The 18,291-nt window shown below is 65.8% G+C and overlaps 2 protein-coding genes across 2 annotated transcripts; one reads left to right on the forward strand and one right to left on the reverse strand.

The window, feature by feature from the left end:
- Positions 1 to 1,245: 1,245 nt before the first annotated feature.
- BOP1 (BOP1 ribosomal biogenesis factor) lies at positions 1,246 to 10,754 on the forward strand. Its single transcript, XM_057431933.1, has 14 exons — positions 1,246 to 1,398; positions 2,553 to 2,707; positions 2,801 to 2,918; positions 3,015 to 3,116; positions 3,229 to 3,441; positions 3,787 to 3,948; positions 5,983 to 6,063; positions 6,147 to 6,216; positions 7,236 to 7,368; positions 8,376 to 8,556; positions 8,627 to 8,915; positions 8,999 to 9,083; positions 10,307 to 10,414; positions 10,601 to 10,754. Exons 1-14 carry the CDS (start codon positions 1,246 to 1,248, stop codon positions 10,752 to 10,754), a joined length of 2,004 nt encoding a protein of 667 aa, XP_057287916.1.
- Positions 10,755 to 11,774: 1,020 nt separating this feature from the next.
- Positions 11,775 to 17,386, reverse strand: LOC130611309 (maestro heat-like repeat-containing protein family member 1). Its single transcript, XM_057431934.1, has 6 exons — positions 17,166 to 17,386; positions 15,657 to 15,818; positions 15,430 to 15,564; positions 15,243 to 15,345; positions 14,706 to 14,771; positions 11,775 to 11,860 (listed from the first exon to the last, which is right to left on the reverse strand). Exons 1-6 carry the CDS (start codon positions 17,319 to 17,321, stop codon positions 11,775 to 11,777), a joined length of 708 nt encoding a protein of 235 aa, XP_057287917.1. The 5' UTR covers positions 17,322 to 17,386.
- Positions 17,387 to 18,291: the final 905 nt, after the last annotated feature.

Below are 18,291 nucleotides of genomic sequence, written 5' to 3' on the forward strand. Positions count from 1 at the left end.
CCACATTGCAGCCCGTGGCTGGGGCAGGGATGGGGACAGGGCTGCGGCAGCCCCGGGTTGGGGCTGTGGACTCAGGCTCCTGCTCAGGATTGGTGCCGGGCAAAGGGAGCCCCTGAGAGCCCCCTCCCCTCCCCGCAGCAAGACCAAATCCATCCTCGTGCTGCTGCTGCTGCCAATGGGGCAGAGAGGGAGCATTAACCCTTGAGGAGCTGCCCGCCTCCACCACAGCTCCTGCCTGGAGCGCGCCGGTTCCCCCCCCGAGAGCAGCACAAGGGTTTCTGCAGCTCCAGAGGAGTGCGAGGGTGCAGAGCCCGCTCCTGCCCCCGTGACTGCCCCACAACCCATCCTAATGTCCCATCCCCATAACCCATCCTAACGTCCCATCCCCATAACCCATCCTAATGAACCACCCCATAACCCATCCTAGTGACCCAACCCCATAACCCATCCTAATGAACCACCCCATCACCCGTCCTAATGTCCCATCCCCATAACCCATCCTAATGAACCACCCCATAACCTGTCCTAGTGACCCATCCCCATAACCCATCCTAGTGACCCATCCCCATAACCTGTCCTAGTGACCCATCCCCATAACCCATCCTAATGAACCACCCCATAACCCGTCCTAGTGACCCATCCCCATAACCCATCCTAATGTCCCATCCCCATAACCCATCCTAATGACCCATCCCCATAACCCATCCTAATGACCAACCCCATAACCCATCCTAGTGACCCATCCCCATAACCCATCTTAATGTCCCATCCCCATAACCCATCCTAATGACCCACCCCATAACCCATCCTAATGACCCATCCCCATAACCCATCCTAATGACTCACCCCATAACCCACCCCAAAACCCACCCCAGAACCCATCCTAATGACCCCCCCCATAACCCATCCTAATGACGCACCCCATAACCCACTCACCCCCCATAACCCACCCCACCCATCCTAATGACCCACCCCATAACCCATCCTAATGACCCATCCCCTAATGACCCATCCCCATAACCCATCCTAATGACTCACCCCATAACCCACCCCATAACCCACCCCATAACCCATCCTAATGACCCACCCCATAACCCATCCTAATGACGCACCCCATAGCGCATCCCCACGCCATGCCAAGCCCAGCCCCACTGCAGGGTTAACTTCCCCACCTGCCCCAGCCTGGAGGTGCTGCGGGCGGTGCTCAGGACCCTGGTCCAGGGCAGGCACCGAGCTTTGATCCCGATGAAGGCCACCGGCCTCCTCCTCAGGACCCCGGTGGGGCTGCGCCGGCCGCGTTCTCCCCTCCACGTGGACCGGATATTTTCAAGGGAAGGCTCCGGCTGCCAGGAATGTGGGGCCAGGAATGCCCAGGGCCCATCCAAGAGCAACTTCCAGGCGGGGAGGCCGAGGGAGTGACGGCAGCGCCGCGCTCCCGGCCCCACGGGCACCTGGAGGGGATTGGGGCTGCCCTGGACCAAGCCTGGCTGGGGGAAGGGGGGGGACAGGGCACGGACATGGGGGTCCCGCTGTGGGGAGTACCCCCAGGCGCGTGCATCCCGATGGGAGCTGTCAGAGCCGAGCCCACGGGCTCAGCTCCAGCAGGGCTATGGGGTTTGCTCCCTGCCCCAGCAGCCGGAGCTGGGCACTGGGGTCTCTGTGCTATGGGACGAGGGCATGGAGCCCGTCCTGCCCCGATCCCGATGGGGTGCTCGCATCCTGCGCTGACGGCGTGGGGGTGATGGATGGGTCCAGGCCCGGCCTTCCCGGGGCTCCTGCTGCTTCCCCTCCTGGTGTGCAGGGTGTTTATGGGGACCAGATGGAGCCGGGGGGGGGGTGTGGGGCACAGGTCGCTTCACACCTCCGTCCCATGGGGTGCAACTGGGGATGGGGTCTCTGCTTCCCGAGGGCAGCGGGGCAGGACCCCACCATCAGGTCCCGTCTGCCCTCATGTAGCTGCTCAGAGCCATGGGGCTGTGGGACCCATGGCCATGTGTGGTGACCAAAGCCATGGGGCTGTGGGACCCATTGCCATGTGTGGAACCCAAAGCCATGGAGCTGTGGGTCCCATGGCCATGTGTGGTACCAAAGCCATGGAGCTGTGGGTCCTGTGGCCATGTGTGGGTCCTGTGGCCATGTGTGGTACCCAAAGCCATGGAGCTGTGGGTCCCATGGCCATGTGTGGTACCAAAGCCATGGAGCTGTGGGTCCCGTGGCCATGTGTGGGTCCCATGGCCATGTGTGGTACCAAAGCCATGGAGCTGTGGGTCCCGTGGCCATGTGTGGGTCCCGTGGCCATGTGTGGGTCCCATGGCCATGTGCAGAGCCCCATCCTGGCGCTCCCATCTCCAGCCCTGTGTGGTACCAGGGCATCGGGGGGGTGCTTGGGGCATCCTCGCTGCCCTGCAGATGGGCACCGAGGATGCAGAAGGGAGGACATCACCTTCCCCAAGTGCGTCTGACCCCCCCCCGGCGCGCAGTGGGGTGCGTCCGCCTGCAGTGCTGCCCCCCAGCCCTCCCCTCACGCCCTTGCCCCTCTGCTTCCCCCGCAGGACATCCGCAACACGGTGGGCAACATCCCCATGGAGTGGTACCAGGACTTCCCCCACATCGGCTACGACCTGGAGGGCAGGAAGATCTACAAACCCCTCCGGAGCAAGGACGAGCTGGACCTGTTCCTGGAGAAGATGGAGAACCCCGACTACTGGTGAGCGCCTCGGGAACGGGGCCCATGTGGGGTGGAGAGCTCCGGGTGCCCCCCGGTGCGGGCTGGGTGGGAGCCCCGCTGGCTGCCGCGCAGGAGGACGGTGCAGGACGGGAGGACGGGCGCAGACCTGAGGCTGAGCGACGAGGAGGTGGCGTTGGTGCAGCGGCTGCAGAAGGGGCACTTCGGGGACGTCCGCTTCGACCCCTACGAGGTGGGGCCGGGGCCGTGCTGTCGCTGCGGCCACGGGGCTGCCCCACGGCGGGCAGCGGCCGCAGCGTCCCTCTGCCTCCGTCTGTGTCCTCCCCAGCCCGCCGTGGACTTCTTCACGCACGAGGTGATGCTGCACCCGGTCACCAACCGCCCCGCCGACAAGAGGAGCTTCATCCCCTCGCTCGTCGAGAAGGAGAAGGTGATGGACACGGCCGTGTCCTCTCCTCCCACCCCTGGGCCGTGCTGCGGGCCCCAGCGGGCCGCAGGAGCCTCCGGTTCCTCCCCGCCCCACCTCCTCCCCTGCCCCACAGGTCTCCAAGCTGGTCCATGCCATCAAGATGGGCTGGATCAAGCCTCGGAAGCCCAAGGACGAGACGCCCGCCTACTACGACCTCTGGGCGCACGAGGATCCCAACTCCATCCTGGGCCGCCACAAGATGCACGTCCCGGCCCCGAAGATGAAGCTGCCGGGGCACGAGGAGTCCTACAACCCCCCTCCCGAGTACCTGCTCAGCGAGGAGGAGGTGAGGGGGCCCCAGGAGCCGTGGGGCAGCGCGGTGATGCTGGGATGCAGGGGGGGGGGGGTTTGGGATGCGCTTTGGAAGGGCACCCAAGGGACCAGATCCGGCGGAGACCTCGCGAGGGGAGCAAAGGGTGCTCAGCCTTGAGGAGTGGGGGGAGCTCCCGGGGGGCAACAGCAGGGAACGGGGTCCAGGGTGAAGGCGCTGCCGCGGCGGGCCCCATCCTGCACCCAGAGGGAGGCGGCGCATCCCCATGGGGCTGAGGTTTGGGGCGGGGGGGCTGGAAGCAGGGCAGGGCGGCCCCGGGGGTGCCTCTGTCCCCACTGACGGGGCCCCCCCGCCCCACAGAGGCTGGCGTGGGAGCAGCAGGAGCCGGCGGAGCGGAGGCTGAGCCTCGTGCCGCAGCAGCACCGCAGCCTGCGGGCAGTGCCCGCGTTCCCCCGCTTCATCCACGAGCGCTTCGAGCGCTGCCTCGACCTCTACCTCTGCCCGCGCCAGAGGAGGATGAGGGTGAGGGGCCTGGGGGGCGAGGGGGGGCTCCGGGATCGGCTCCAGCCCCTGGGTGCCCCAAGGGGGCAGCCACAGATCCGGGTGCCCAGCACCCAGCACCCAACCCCTGCTCCTGGTGCCCAGCACCCAGCACCCAACCCCTGCTCCTGGTGCCCATCACCTGCACCCAACCCCTGCTCCTGGTGCCCTGCACCGAGCACCCAACCCCTGCTCCTGGTGCCCATCACCTGCACCCAACCCCTGCTCCTGGTGCCCAGCACCCAGCCCCTGCTCCTGGTGCCCTGCACCCAACCCCTGCTCCTGGTGCCCTGCACCCAGCACCCAACCCCTGCTCCTGGTGCCCATCACCTGCACCCAACCCCTGCTCCTGGTGCCCAGCACCCAGCCCCTGCTCCTGGTGCCCTGCACCCAACCCCTGCTCCTGGTGCCCTGCACCTGCACCCAACCCCTGCTCCTGGTGCCCTGCACCCAGCACCCAACCCCTGCTCCTGGTGCCCAGCACCCAGCACCCAACCCCTGCTCCTGGTGCCCAGCACCTGCACCCTGCACCCAACCCCTGCTCCTGGTGCCCATCTCCTGCACCCAACCCCTGCTCCTGGTGCCCTGCACCCAACCCCTGCTCCTTGTGCCCATCTCCTGCACCCAACCCCTGCTCCTGGTGCCCTGCACCCAGCACCCAACCCCTGCTCCTGGTGCCCAGCACCTGCACCCAACCCCTGCTCCTGGTGCCCAGCACCTGCACCCAAACCCTGCTCCTGGTGCCCAGCACCTGCACCCAACCCCTGCTCCTGGTGCCCATCTCCTGCACCCAACCCCTGCTCCTGGTGCCCATCTCCTGCACCCAACCCCTGCTCCTGGTGCCCATCACCTGCACCCAACCCCTGCTCCTGGTGCCCATCACCTGCACCCAACCCCTGCTCCTGGTGCCCTGCACCCAACCCCTGCTCCTGCTCCTGGTGCCCATCTCCTGCACCCAACCCCTGCTCCTGGTGCCCATCTCCTGCACCCAAACCCTGCTCCTGGTGCCCAGCACCCAGCACCCAACCCCTGCTCCTGGTGCCCATCACCTGCACCCAACCCCTGCTCCTGGTGCCCTGCACCCAGCACCCAACCCCTGCTCCTGGTGCCCATCACCTGCACCCAATCCCTGCTCCTGGTGCCCATCACCTGCACCCAGCCCCTGCTCCTGGTGCCCAGCACCCAACCCCTGCTCCTGGTGCCCATCACCTGCACCCAAACCCTGCTCCTGGTGCCCATCTCCTGCACCCAACCCCTGCTCCTGGTGCCCTGCACCCAACCCCTGCTCCTGGTGCCCAGCACCTGCACCCAAACCCTGCTCCTGGTGCCCATCTCCTGCACCCAACCCCTGCTCCTGGTGCCCAGCACCTGCACCCAACCCCTGCTCCTGGTGCCCATCTCCTGCACCCAATCCCTGCTCCTGGTGCCCATCTCCTGCACCCAAACCCTGCTCCTGGTGCCCAGCACCCAGCACCCAACCCCTGCTCCTGGTGCCCATCACCTGCACCCAACCCCTGCTCCTGGTGCCCATCTCCTGCACCCAACCCCTGCTCCTGGCGCCCATCACCTGCATCCAACCCCTGCTCCTGGTGCCCATCTCCTGCACCCAACCCCTGCTCCTGGCGCCCATCACCTGCACCCAACCCCTGCTCCTGGTGCCCATCACCTGCACCCAACCCCTGCTCCTGGTGCCCATCTCCTGCACCCAACCCCTGCTCCTGGCGCCCATCACCTGCACCCAACCCCTGCTCCTGGTGCCCATCTCCTGCACCCATCCCCTGCTCCTGGCGCCCATCACCCCTGCTCCTGGCGCCCAGCACCTCCCCTCAGCACCGGTCCCAGCCCAGCTCCTGAGCTGGGATCCGGGACGTGCCCACCCTTCCATGAGCCCTCTCCTGTGCTCCCTTCCTGCTCCAAGCCCTGAGCTTGGGCTCTCGAGCCCGAGCCTGCCCGTGGCGCGCAGGGCACCCACCCCGGGGTGCTGAGCTGCGGCCTGGGTGCCTCTCCCACTCCCAGGTCAACGTGGATCCGGAGGATCTCATCCCCAAGCTGCCCAAACCCCGGGATCTGCAGCCCTTCCCCACCACCCAGGCCCTGGTGAGTGGGTGCACGGGGCTGGGGCTCGCTCCGGGGGCCCATGGGTGCCCTCGCCCACGTCCTGCTCCTGCCTCCATCCCCAGGTGTACCGCGGGCACACGAGCCTGGTGCGCTGCCTCAGCATCAGCCCCAGCGGGCAGTGGCTGGTGTCGGGTAAGGATGTGACCCCCACACTGGGCCGGGTGCTCCCAGGGCTGGGGCTGCTCCAGGGCCTGAAGGGGCTGCGGGGAGCCTTGGGACAAGGGAGGCAGGGATGGGAGGAGGAGGAAGAGGGAAGAGTTGATGGGAGCTTGGGGAGTTCTTCCCATGGGAGAGGTTTGGGATGCTCCATCCCTGGCAGTGCTCGAGGGCAGCTTGGACACAGGGGCTCGGAGCACCCTGCTCCAGGGGAAGGGGTCCCTGGGGGGGTTCCTGCTCCGGTGCTGCCCGAGCAAGGCGCAGATCCCGGTGTGGGGCTGGCAGTGGGGCTGAGCTCAGGCGTTCAAAGTAACCCCGTGGGAGAAGCCAGGGATGGGAGCGGCTGCAGACGGGGCGGTGGAGCCAGCACGGGAGCTGCAGGCACCGCGGGATGGAGATGCAGGATGGGGCCCGTGCCCTGGCGCCAGCCTCCCCCCACCCCGGGTTGCATCGTGACTGGGGTGGAGGAGCTGCTGTGTGGGGCAGAGCCGTGGGGCGCGGAGCTGCTCTGCCTCAGGGCCTGGAGCTCCGTGCTCATGGAGCCGTGGGATGGGTTGGGATGAACGGAGCTTAAAGCTCCTGCAGGGAGCAGGGACCCCTTCCCCTGGAGCAGGGTGCTCCGAGCCCCTGTGTCCAAGCTGCCCTCGAGCACTGCCAGGGATGGAGCATCCCAAACCTCTCCCATGGGGAAGAACTCCCCAAGCTCCCATCAACTCTTCCCTCTTCCTCCTCCTCCCATCCCTCATCCCAACCCCTCTCCATGCTCCCTGCAGCCCCTTCATGCCCTGGAGCTGCTCTCTGCTTCCCGCAGCCCCGGGGCAGGATCCCCCCCCCATTGCATCGCTGCTCCCGCTCTGGGTGCCCCCAGCACACGGGGGGGGGGGGGGGGTTGGTTCTGGGCTGGGTCCTGGGGTCCCCCCCCTCACCCAGCCCCCATCCATCCGTGTCGTCCCCCCCCCCCCCCTTCCTCCCTGCCCTGCCCCGGTGCCCCCCAGGCTCCGACGACGGCTCCGTGCGGTTCTGGGAGGTGAGCACCGCCCGCTGCGTGCGGACCCTGCCCGTCGGGGGCGTGGTGAAGAGCCTCGCATGGAACCCCAACCCCTCCATCTGCTTGGTGGCCATCGCCGTGTGAGTGTCCCCGCAGCGCCCACAGCACCCACAGCACCCACAGCATCAACAGCATCCACAGCACCCACAGCATCAACAGCATCCACAGCACCCACAGCATCAACAGCACCCACAGCACCCACAGCATCAACAGCATCCACAGCACCCACAGCATCAACAGCATCCACAGCACCCACAGCATCCACAGCGCCCACAGCACCCACAGCACCCACAGCATCCACAGCACCCACAGCATCCACAGCACCCACAGCACCCACAGCATCCACAGCACCCACAGCACCCACAGCATCAACAGCATCCACAGCACCCACAGCATCCACAGCACCCACAGCATCCACAGCACCCACAGCATCAACAGCATCCACAGCACCCACAGCATCCACAGCATCCACAGCACCCACAGCACCCACAGCAGCCACAGCGCCCACAGCGCCCACAACACCCACCGCCCCCGCAGCCCCGCAGCACCCACAGCACCCACAGGAGCACCCACAGGCACCCACAGCATCCACAGCATCCACAGCACCCACAGCATCCACAGCATCCACAGCCCCCACAGCACCCACAGCCCCCACAGCATCCACAGCACCCACAGCATCCACAGCATCAACAGCACCCACAGCTGGAGGGGGGGGGTGTTCCCTGTGCCGGAGCCTGCCCAAGGGGCACCTCCAGGCTGGTGCCGCCCCACAGCATCAATGGGGATCGCTGGGACCCTGCCTTTGGTGGCCCCATCGCCCTGGGGGTGATGGCTCCGGGGCATCTGTGTGGGGGTGGCACCCGGGGACGTGGGTTTGATGCTTCTCCCACCTCAGGGGTTCCATCAGTCCCTGCCCCGGGCACTGCCCCCCATCCCCAGTGCCCCACAGGGCGTTCGGGCTATGGAAGGAGCTGACTCCTTGCAGAGCCCCACATCCCCCCCATTGCCCGTGGGGCCATCCCACGGCTTGCAGAGGGGTTTCCATCTCCTCACCCGCATCCTTCCCCCCCTCGCCCCGGCTCCGCAGGGAGCAGTCGGTGCTGCTGGTGAACCCCTGCCTGGGGGACAAGCTCCTCTATGGGGCCACGGACCAGGTCCTGGCCTCCTTCGTGCCCCCCGAGGAGGAGCGGCTCCAGCCGGTGCAGTGGGTGACGGCCAGCGCGGAGGAGCAGAGCCGAGGCGTCCGCCTGCTCGTGCAGCACGCCAAGGTGGGCGCGGGGGCACGGCGGCGGGCGGCGGGCGCTATGGGGCAGCCCCACTGAGAGCCCTGCCCCGCAGGCCGTGAAGCAGCTCACGTGGCACGGCAAAGGGGATTACTTCGCCAGCGTCGTGGCGGACAACGGCAGCATGCAGGTGCTCATCCACCAGAGCAGCAAGCGTTGGAGCCAGAGCCCCTTCCGCCGCGGCAAGGGGCTGGTGCAGTGCGTGCTCTTCCACCCCGTCCGGCCCTATTTCTTCGTGGCCACGCAGCGTTACGTCCGCGTCTACAACCTGCTCAAGCAGGAGCTCACCAAGAAGCTCATGAGCAACTGCAAGTGGGTGTCCAGCATGGCCATCCACCCCGGGGGTAGGTGCCGGGGCAGCGTGGGGTGCAGGCAGGACAATGGGGGGGGGTTCGGGTCCCTGCTAAGCCCCAGTTGCCTCGTACAGGTGACAACATCATCTGTGGCAGCTACGACAGCAAACTGGCCTGGTTCGACCTGGACCTCTCCACCAGACCCTACCAGATGCTGAGGTGAGCCCGTGGCTCCCCATTGACGCCCCCCCCCCCTCCCCAGCACCCTGAGGCCTCTTCCCTCTCCTTGGGGGGGATGGAGCAGGATGGAGCCCATCGGGGCGCTGCCCTGGTGCTGGTGCCTCCTGTGCTGGGCTGGGGACGGGGACCAGAGGTCAGCGGGGCTTGGAGATGTCTGGGAAGCGGCAGCATCCAGCACCCTGCACTCAACATCTAGCACCATGCACCCAGCACCCTGCACCCAGCACCCTGCATCCAGCACCCAGCTCCCAGCACCATGCACCCAGCTCCCAGCACCATGCACCCAGCACCCTGCACCCAGCACCCTGCACCCAGCACCCTGCACCCAGCACCCTGCATCCAGCACCCAGCTCCCAGCACCCTGCACCCAGCACCCTGCACCCAGCACCCTGCACTCAACACCTAGCACCATGCACCCAGCACCCTGCACCCAGCACCCTGCACCCTGCACCCAGCACCCTGCACCCAGCACCCTGCACCCTGCACCCAGCTCTCTGCACCCAGCACCCAGCACCTGCACCCAGCACACAGCTCCCAGCACCCAACACCCAGCACCCTGCACCCTGCACCCAGCACCCTAGACCCAGCACCCTGCACCCAGCACCCTAGACCCAGCACCCTGCATCCAGCACCCAGCTCCCAGCTCCCAGCACCCTGCACCCAGCACTCTGCACCCATCACCCTGCACCCAGCTCCCAGCATCCAGCTCCCAGCACCCAGCTCCCAGCACCCTGCACCCAGCACCCAGCTCCCAGCACCCAGCACCCAGCACCCAGGCTGCAGCAGCAGCAGCAGAAACGTCGCTGTCAATGGGGAGGCTGGAGCAGAGAAGGGTCCTGAAGGGGAGAGCTGAGAGCAGCTCCAGGGCCTGAAGGGGCTGCAGGGAGCCTTGGGACAAGGGAGGCAGGGATGGGAGGAGGAGGAAGAGGGAAGAGTTGATGGGAGCTTGGGGAGTTCTTCCCCATGGAAGGGGTTGAAGGGAGAGGTTTGGGATGCTCCATCCCTGGCAGTGCTCAAGGGCAGCTTGGACACAGGGGCTCGGAGCACCCTGCTCCAGGGGAAGGGGTCCCTGCTCCCTGGAGGAGCCTCAAGGTCCCTTTGCACCCAAGCCATTCCCTGATCGAGAGCAGAGCCGGGTCCACGGGCGCAGGGGCAGATCCTCCATCCCCTGCCCTCCTTGTCCCCATGCCCTGGCCCTGCAGGCACCACAAGCGAGCCCTGCGGAGCGTGGCCTTCCACAAGCGGTACCCGCTCTTCGCCTCGGCCTCGGACGACGGCACCGTCATCGTGTGCCACGGGATGGTCTACAAGTACGTGTGGGGCTGGGGCTGGGGATGGGCTCGGAAGCGGGGGATGAACCCCAAACCCCGCAGCCGTGGGTCAGGGGTGGCCTTGGCAGTGCTGGGGTTAGACCTGAGGAGCCTAAAGGGCTTTTCCGCCCCGGTTCGTGCTCCATCCCTGAGCATCCTCCTCCTCCTCCTCCTCCTCCTCCGCAGCGACCTCCTGCAGAACCCATTGCTGGTGCCCGTCAAGGTGCTCAAGGGCCACGCACCAACGCTGGACCTGGGGGTCCTGGACGTGCTCTTCCACCCCACACAGCCCTGGGTCTTCTCCTCCGGCGCCGACGGCACCATCCGGCTCTACACGTAGCTGCTGCCCGGCGCCAGCATCTCGGCGCGGTGCCGGGATCCACAGCCCCTTCCCCATTAAATCCTTTGGGGTACATCCCCGTGCTGCTTCCTGCAGGGCTGGAATAGGGACACGTGGAGCCCCCCCCCCCCCGAAAACCCTTCTCAGTGCTGGTGCCTCCGGTGGTGCCCTGCAGGTGATGGGGTGAACCCCCCAGAGCAAATAGGGTCACCCGGGGGGGGGAGCAGTCCCAATGGACCCAGAGGAGGACCCCCATGTGCTGCCCTGTGGTCCCATTGGTAGTGCCAGGGCCAAGAGCTCTTGGGGGGCGCTGAGGAGGAGGAGGATGGAGCCGGGCTGTGCGCCGGGACCCCCCCATAGCTCCCTCAGTGCTGCTGGTTTGTGGTGGAAGCACCCTCAGAGCGGGTGAGCTCCCAGCCCAGGGAGCAGGGATGGGAACAGGAGACAAAGACCCAGAGCGGGGGGAGATGGGGCAGCACCAGCACCACTCACATGGGGCAGGACCAGCACTGGGGCACCCCTTGGGTAGAGCCCGCACTGCCCCTTTGGGTGACCGAGCATCTTCCTCCATAGGGGATCCTGCACAGGCACATCCCACGCTGCTCCCTCCCCATAGACCCCCCCCATGGCCACCTCAGGGGGCAGCAGTGGGGGGGTCCCCACCGGCCCCTTCACCCCCAAAGCTTGAGGAGCAAAGAGCTTTATTTAAAAATACACTTATGTACAAGTACCTGGGGAGGGGGGGGTTCAGCCACCAACAGCACCCAGCGATGGGGACCCAGGATCAGCAGCAGCAGCGGGTTTGGGGGCTCCATCCTGAGCAGGGGTGCTGCCAACCCATGGCCCCAACAGCCCCTTCCCACCCACCGAGGACCCCCCATAACCCATCCCATTGAACAACCAATGCCCACCGTGGTCCGGGGCCGGCGGGAGCAGGGGGTGAGGATGGAGCTGCCGATGGGGCGGATGCAGCAGTGCCCTGGGGTTGGCCACGGCGAGGACCCGGCCCTGGATCCCTGCTCACAGGATCCGCACCAGGCGGCCCAGGGTCTCGGCCACCTTCACACGGACCGAGGGGACGGGGTCCTTCAGGAGCAGGTTCAGAGCTGGGAGGAGCAGAGCACAGAGAGGTTGGAGGGGGGCAGGACCCAAACCCGGCCCCAGAGGGGATCCTGCGGGACCTGAGAGCAGCCCCAGAGCCTGAAGGGGCTGCGGGGAGCCTGGAGAGGGGTTGGGATGGGATAAGAGGGAAGAGTTGATGGGAGCTTGGGGAGTTCTTCCCCATGGCAGGGGTTGAAGGGAGAGGTTTGGGATGCTCCATCCCTGGCAGTGCTCAGGGGCAGCTTGGACACAGGGGCTCGGAGCACCCTGCTCCGGTGGAAGGGGTTGGAGCTGGAGCAGCTTTCAGCTCCCTTCATCCCAACCCGTCCCATGACTCCATGACCATGAATCGAACCCAGGGGTACCGGACCCTCTGCTGGCTCCATCCCCATCCCCATCACACCCCAAGGGCTGGACCCCCCCTCACCCCAGCACCCTTTACTCTGCTGCGATGCCCCCCGACGCTGGGGGCGGGGGTCCAGGGGATGTGGGGCAGGAGCTGGGGCTCCCCCGGCCCTGCCAAGGGGGGGTGCAGACAGCACCGTCCCCACGCTCCCCTCAACCCCAGCGCCTGGAGCGGCTCCCGGTGCTTCCCCATCGGCTCCCAGCCCCACCGGCGGGGGGGGGGGGGGGGCACCTGCAGCCAGCCCGGCCCCCCTGGAGCCGGCTCAACACGGGAAGCTCTCGCAACCCAATCCGCGCTGCCGGCTCCAGGCATTACTCACCGGCGGGCGGATCGCCTTTCACTCGGAGCGCACAGAAAAGGCCCCTTTTCTTCTGGCCCGGGCTCGGCGGGCCAACGGAAAGATGGTTTTTCCTTTTTTAGTGCTTTTTAAGCCGCCTCTGGCACGCTCCGGCGCTTTCCGAGCATGACTGCATGCGATGAGGTCACCGCGACGGGGAAAAAGCCCGGAGATCCAGGAAAATCGCTTAACGCCGCTCCAAAAGGGCACCGGCGGCAAGGGGGCTGCGCGGAGCCCAGCGCGGGGAGACCGCGAGCGGCTGCGGGCACGGCAAAGGATGCCCGAGCCCTTCCTGAGCATCCAAACCTGCTGCGAACACCCCTGAGCCCTTCCTGGGCATCCAAACCTGCTGTGAACACCCCTGAGCATCCAAACCTGCTGTGAACACCCCTGAGCCCTTCCTGAGCATCCAAACCTGCTGCAAACACCCCTGAGCCCTCCCTGAGCATCCAAACCTGCTGCGAACACCCCTGAGCCCTCCCTGAGCATCCAAACCTGCTGTGAACACCCCTGAGCATCCAAACCTGCTGCGAACACCCCTGAGCCCTTCCTGGGCATCCAAACCTGCTGCGAACACCCCTGAGCCCTTCCTGAGCATCCAAACCTGCTGTGAACACCCCTGAGCCCTTCCTGGGCATCCAAACCTGCTGCGAACACCCCTGAGCCCTTCCTGAGCATCCAAACCTGCTGCAAACACCCCTGAGCCCTTCCTGGGCATCCAAACCTTCCTGAGCATCCAAACCTGCTGTGAACACCCCTGAGCCCTTCCTGAGCATCCAAACCTGCTGTGAACACCCCTGAGCCCTTCCTGAGCATCCAAACCTGCTGTGAACACCCCTGAGCCCTTCCTGGGCATCCAAACCTGCTGCGAACACCCCTGAGCATCCAAACCTGCTGCGAACACCCCTGAGCCCTCCCTGAGCATCCAAACCTGCTGCGAACACCCCTGAGCCCTTCCTGAGCATCCAAACCTGCTGTGAACACCCCTGAGCCCTCCCTGAGCATCCAAACCTGCTGTGAACACCCCTGAGCCCTCCCTGAGCATCCAAACCTGCTGCAAACACCCCTGAGCCCTCCCTGAGCATCCAAACCTGCTGTGAACACCCCTGAGCATCCATCCAAACCTGCTGCGAACACCCCTGAGCCCTCCCTGAGCATCCAAACCTGCTGCGAACACCCCTGAGCATCCAAACCTGCTGCAAACACCCCTGAGCCCTTCCTGAGCATCCAAACCTGCTGTGAACACCCCTGAGCCCTTCCTGGGCATCCAAACCTGCTGTGAACACCCCTGGGCATCCAAACCTGCTGCGAACACCCCTGAGCCCTTCCTGGGCATCCAAACCTGCTGCAAACACCCCTGAGCCCTTCCTGGGCATCCAAACCTGCTGCGAACACCCCTGAGCCCTTCCTGAGCATCCAAACCTGCTGCGAACACCCCTGAGCCCTTCCTGAGCATCCAAACCTGCTGCAAACACCCCTGAGCCCTCCCTGAGCATCCAAACCTGCTGCGAACACCCCTGAGCCCTTCCTGAGCATCCAAACCTGCTGCGAACACCCCTGAGCCCTTCCTGGGCATCCAAACCTGCTGCAAACACCCCTGAGCATCCAAACCTGCAGCAAACACCCCCAAGCCTCAGCCACGGAGCTGAGCTCATGAGGGGCCCATGCCTGGCTCTGGGGGTCCCACTGTACCCCACTGAGCCCACCCTGCAGCCCCAGCCCCTGTGCCACACGAAGGCTGTTGCAGCATCCCCGCAGCACCAGCAGCATCCCCGCAGGACCCCCCCATTGCTGCTGGTGCCGGGGTCACCCATTGGCTGCTCGGGAGGTGAAGGATGCTCCCGGCGTGCCCTGGGTCTCACAGGGATGCAGCCGGCGCTGCCGGGATCCCACTGCACCTGCACATCACGGAGTCATGGAATGGGTTGGGATCAGGGGACCTTAAAGAGCATCCAGTTCGTGCCCCCTGCCATGGGCAGGGACACCATGGGACGTGGAACGTGAGGCTGTGACGGCCTTAAAGAGCTGCTGGTCCTCGGGCCCCATCCCAAAGAGCAGGAGCCCCATCCCACGGGTCTGAACCCCAGCTCTGGTGCTCGTGACTCACCCGAAATGAGCTGGTCAAGATCCACTTGCTGACAGTGATCCTCATCCACGTGCAGCACCAGGAAGCCTGAGGAGAGAGTCCAGGGGCAGGGCTTGGTCCGGATCCCACCGAGGAGCCTCACATGGATCCATGGAAGGTTTGGGTGGGAAGGGACCTTAAAGCTCCTCCAGTTCCAGCCACGGGCAGGGACCCCTTCCCCTGGAGCAGGGTGCTCCGAGCCCCTGTGTCCAAGCTGCCCTCGAGCACTGCCAGGGATGGAGCATCCCAAACCTCTCCCTTCAACCTCTGCCATGGGGAAGAACTCCCCAAGCTCCCATCAACTCTTCCCTCTTCCTCCTCCTCCCATCCCTGCCTCCCTTGTCCCAAGGCTCCCTGCAGCCCCTTCAGGCACTGGAGCTGCTCTCAGCTCTCCCCTTCTCCCACCTCTCCCAGAGCAGAGACGGGCTTGGGGTCCTTGGAGCATCTCCCAGGCTGCTCCAGGCCGCATTAAGGGCATCACCCATGCATCCCCGCGCTGCAGCCCCGGCCCTCACCCACCGATGAACATGGGCGCTGCCGCTCGGATGTCAGCCCAGGTGCTCTTGAAGTAGAAGAGGTTGGTGAGGAGCAGGCGGTTCAGCATCTCCGGGTAGCTCTGCATCTAGGGCAGGGGCAGCAGGGATGCGGCACAGCGCAGGCACGGGGCCGAGCAGGGGAAGGGGGGACACGGGAGCGCCGCACTCACCAGGTGCTTGCAGACGTTGTTGATGAACTCCCCGTAGTGCAGGCTCCTGCCCTCCTGCAGGTGGTTGCGGAACATGGCCCGCAGCCCCTCGCAGCCCATGCTGGGGCCGCACATGCGGAGGGCGAACTTGCAGGCCTGGGTGCAGAGCAGGGGATGCAGCGCGCTGCGGCGGCGGGGGGGGGGGGGGGTCCCCGTTCGCGTCGCGCAGCGGTGCAGGGGGTACTCACGTTGACCACGTCCGGCTGCGGGTCCTGCGGGTCCTGCAGGTGCAGCAGCAGCGGCACGAGGCCGTTGAGGATCTGCTCCAGGAAGAGCTCGCAGTGGCCGCGGCTGAAGCGGCTCAGGTGGCCGAAGAGGACGATGGAGGAGAGCCGGAGCTCGGGCTGCTCCTGGGCACAGGGCAGGGGGGGATCAGAGGGAAAGAGCTGCAACCGGAACGTCCTGCCCGGGACAACAGCACCCGGCACCCTGCAACCGGCATCCTGCAACCAGCACCCAGCACCCTGCACCCTGTGCTCAGCGCTCAGCGCTCAGCACCCTGCACCCGGCACCCTGCACCCAGCAACCAGCACCCGGCACCCTGCAACCGGCATCCTGCAACCAGCACCCAGCACCCTGCACCCTGCATCCTGCAACCAGCACCCAGCACCCTGCACTCTGCACTCCGCACCCAGCACTCAGCACCCTGCAACCGGCACCCAGCACCCTGCACCCGGCACCCTGCACCCTGTGCTCAGCACCCTGCACTCTGCACTGTGCACCCTGCACCCTGCACCCAGCACCCGGCACCCTGTGCTCAGCACCCTGCACTCTGCACCCTGCACCCAGCACCCTGCAATCTGCACCCTGCAATCTGCACCCTGCACTAAGCACCCAGCACCCTGCACTCTGCACCCAGCACCCTGCGCTAAGCACCCTGCACCCAGCACCCTGCACCCTGCACTCTGCACCCTGCACCCAGCACCCTGCACCCAGCACTCAGCACCCGGCACCCTGCACTCAGCACCCTGTACCCAGCACTCAGCACCCAGCACTCAGCACCCGGCACCCTGCACTCAGCACCCTGCACCCAGCACTCAGCACCCGGCACCCTGCACTCAGCACTCTGTACCCAGCACTCAGCACTCAGCACCCGGCACTCAGCACTCAGCACCCTGCACCCAGCTCACTGCTCTCAGCATCAGCACCCGGCACTCAGCACTCAGCACCCGGCACCCAGCACTCAGCACCCTGCACCCTGCACTCAGCACCCTGCACCAAGCACTCAGCACCCGGCACTCAGCACTCAGCACCCAGCTCCCAGCACTCAGCACCCAGGCTGCAGCAGTAGCAGCAGAAACGCTGCTGTCAGTGGGGAGGCTGGAGCAGAGAAGGCTCCTGAAGGGGAGAGCTGAGAGCAGCTCCAGTGCCTGAAGGGGCTGCAGGGAGCCTGGAGAGGGGTTGGGACAAGGGAGGCAGGGATGGGAGGAGGAGGAAGAGGGAAGAGTTGATGGGAGCTTGGGGAGTTCTTCCCCATGGCAGGGGTTGAAGGGAGAGGTTTGGGATGCTCCATCCCTGGCAGTGCCCAAGGGCACCTTGGACACAGGGGCTCGGAGCACCCTGCTCCAGGGGAAGGGGTCCCTGCCCTGCCCGTGGTTGGAGCTGGAGGAGCCTGAAGCTCCCTTCCCACCCCAGCTCCATGATCCCCTGACCCAGCTCATCCGGACAGCCCGGCAGTGGCCCTGGCCCAGCCTTACGCTGTCGAAGAAGGGCCGGATCCTGATGGCGATGTGCAGCAGCATGGACTGGATGTCTCGCTCCTCCACGTGATCCAGAAGCTTGGAGAGGCTGGACATGGCCTCCAGCGCAACCAGGTTGTGGGGGTCATCCTTGTCATCCATGCCACTGACCATGGAGGCCAGCAGCTTGGCTCCGTGCTTCCTCACCTGCAAGGGCAGAGGCAGCAAGAGCGGTCCCCATGGGGGTGAAGATGCCTGGGGGGGGGTTCTCCTGCCCCACACGCGGCTCCCAGATGGAAGGAGCTGGAAGATAACTTGAACTGCGACCAGCACAGCAAAGCATCTCCAGGTGGGGACAGGCCCTGCGGTCACCGAGGGGCTGCAGAGCAGGGTGGGAGAGCCTCAACCCCATGGGCTCGTTCCTACCCTCCTTGCAAAGCCACAGCCCTACCTCCAACCCACGGGCAGGGGATGGCTTTGCTTTATGGGATCCATTCGGCTATAGGAAACCTGGAGAGGGGCTTGGGGCCGTGTAAGGATGGGATCATAGAATCATAGAAGCGTTAGGGTCGGAAAGGCCCTAAGGATCATCTGGTTGCGACCCCCCTGCCGTGGGCAGGGACACCTTGCGCTAAATCATCAAAATCAAGGATGCCCAAGGCATTTTCAACAGGCGTTTTCAGAGGGAACGCACCGCAGCGCGCCCGAGACACCGCTTAAAGCCCTACAAACGGGGCCAGGGTGCTGCAATGCTTGCACTAACAAGCGAGGACATCCCAGAAGTACAGGCGCAGACAGCGTGCGCTTCAGCAGAGGCACAGAGATGAGCAATGCAAAAAGGACACTGAAAAGACCTGAAAAGGATCGGGGTTACGGTGGACTCCAGGCTGAATAAGAGCCACCAGCACACGTGCCCTGTGCATACAGAAAAGGATGAGGAGGAAGGGCTCACGCTGGAAGAGGGAAGAGTCGATGGGATCTTGGGAAGTTCTTCCCCATGAGGGCGCTGGGACATGGAAGGGGTTGAAGGGAGAGGTTTGGGATGCTCCATCCCCGGCAGTGCTCAAGGGCAGGTTGGACACAGGGGCTCCGAGCACCCTGCTCCGGTGTGAGCCCATGGCAAGGGCTGGGAACGGAGGAGCTT

The sequence above is a fragment of the Pezoporus wallicus genome, unplaced genomic scaffold, assembly GCF_028554395.1.
Source record: "Pezoporus wallicus isolate ANWC-B61680 ecotype Strahan unplaced genomic scaffold, APGP_CSIRO_Pwel_v1 contig_9608, whole genome shotgun sequence".
NCBI lineage: Eukaryota > Metazoa > Chordata > Aves > Psittaciformes > Psittacidae > Pezoporus > Pezoporus wallicus.

What these genes read in the sequence shown, in the direction of transcription:
- LOC130611309 (XM_057431934.1), bottom strand. Translation starts at nt 17,321, where the DNA reads ATGGTCAGTGGCATGGATGACAAGGATGACCCCCACAACCTGGTTGCG. An exon ending in CGCAGCCGGACGTGGTCAAC is followed by an intron (nt 15,565 to 15,656) that starts GTGAGTACCCCC and finishes CTCTGCACCCAG; the next exon opens with GCCTGCAAGTTCGCCCTCCG. An exon ending in ACAACGTCTGCAAGCACCTG is followed by an intron (nt 15,346 to 15,429) that starts GTGAGTGCGGCG and finishes CCCCTGCCCTAG; the next exon opens with ATGCAGAGCTACCCGGAGAT.
- BOP1 (XM_057431933.1), top strand. Translation starts at nt 1,246, where the DNA reads ATGAAGGCCACCGGCCTCCTCCTCAGGACCCCGGTGGGGCTGCGCCGG. An exon ending in CGCTCGTCGAGAAGGAGAAG is followed by an intron (nt 3,117 to 3,228) that starts GTGATGGACACG and finishes CCTGCCCCACAG; the next exon opens with GTCTCCAAGCTGGTCCATGC. An exon ending in TGCTTGGTGGCCATCGCCGT is followed by an intron (nt 7,369 to 8,375) that starts GTGAGTGTCCCC and finishes CCGGCTCCGCAG; the next exon opens with GGAGCAGTCGGTGCTGCTGG.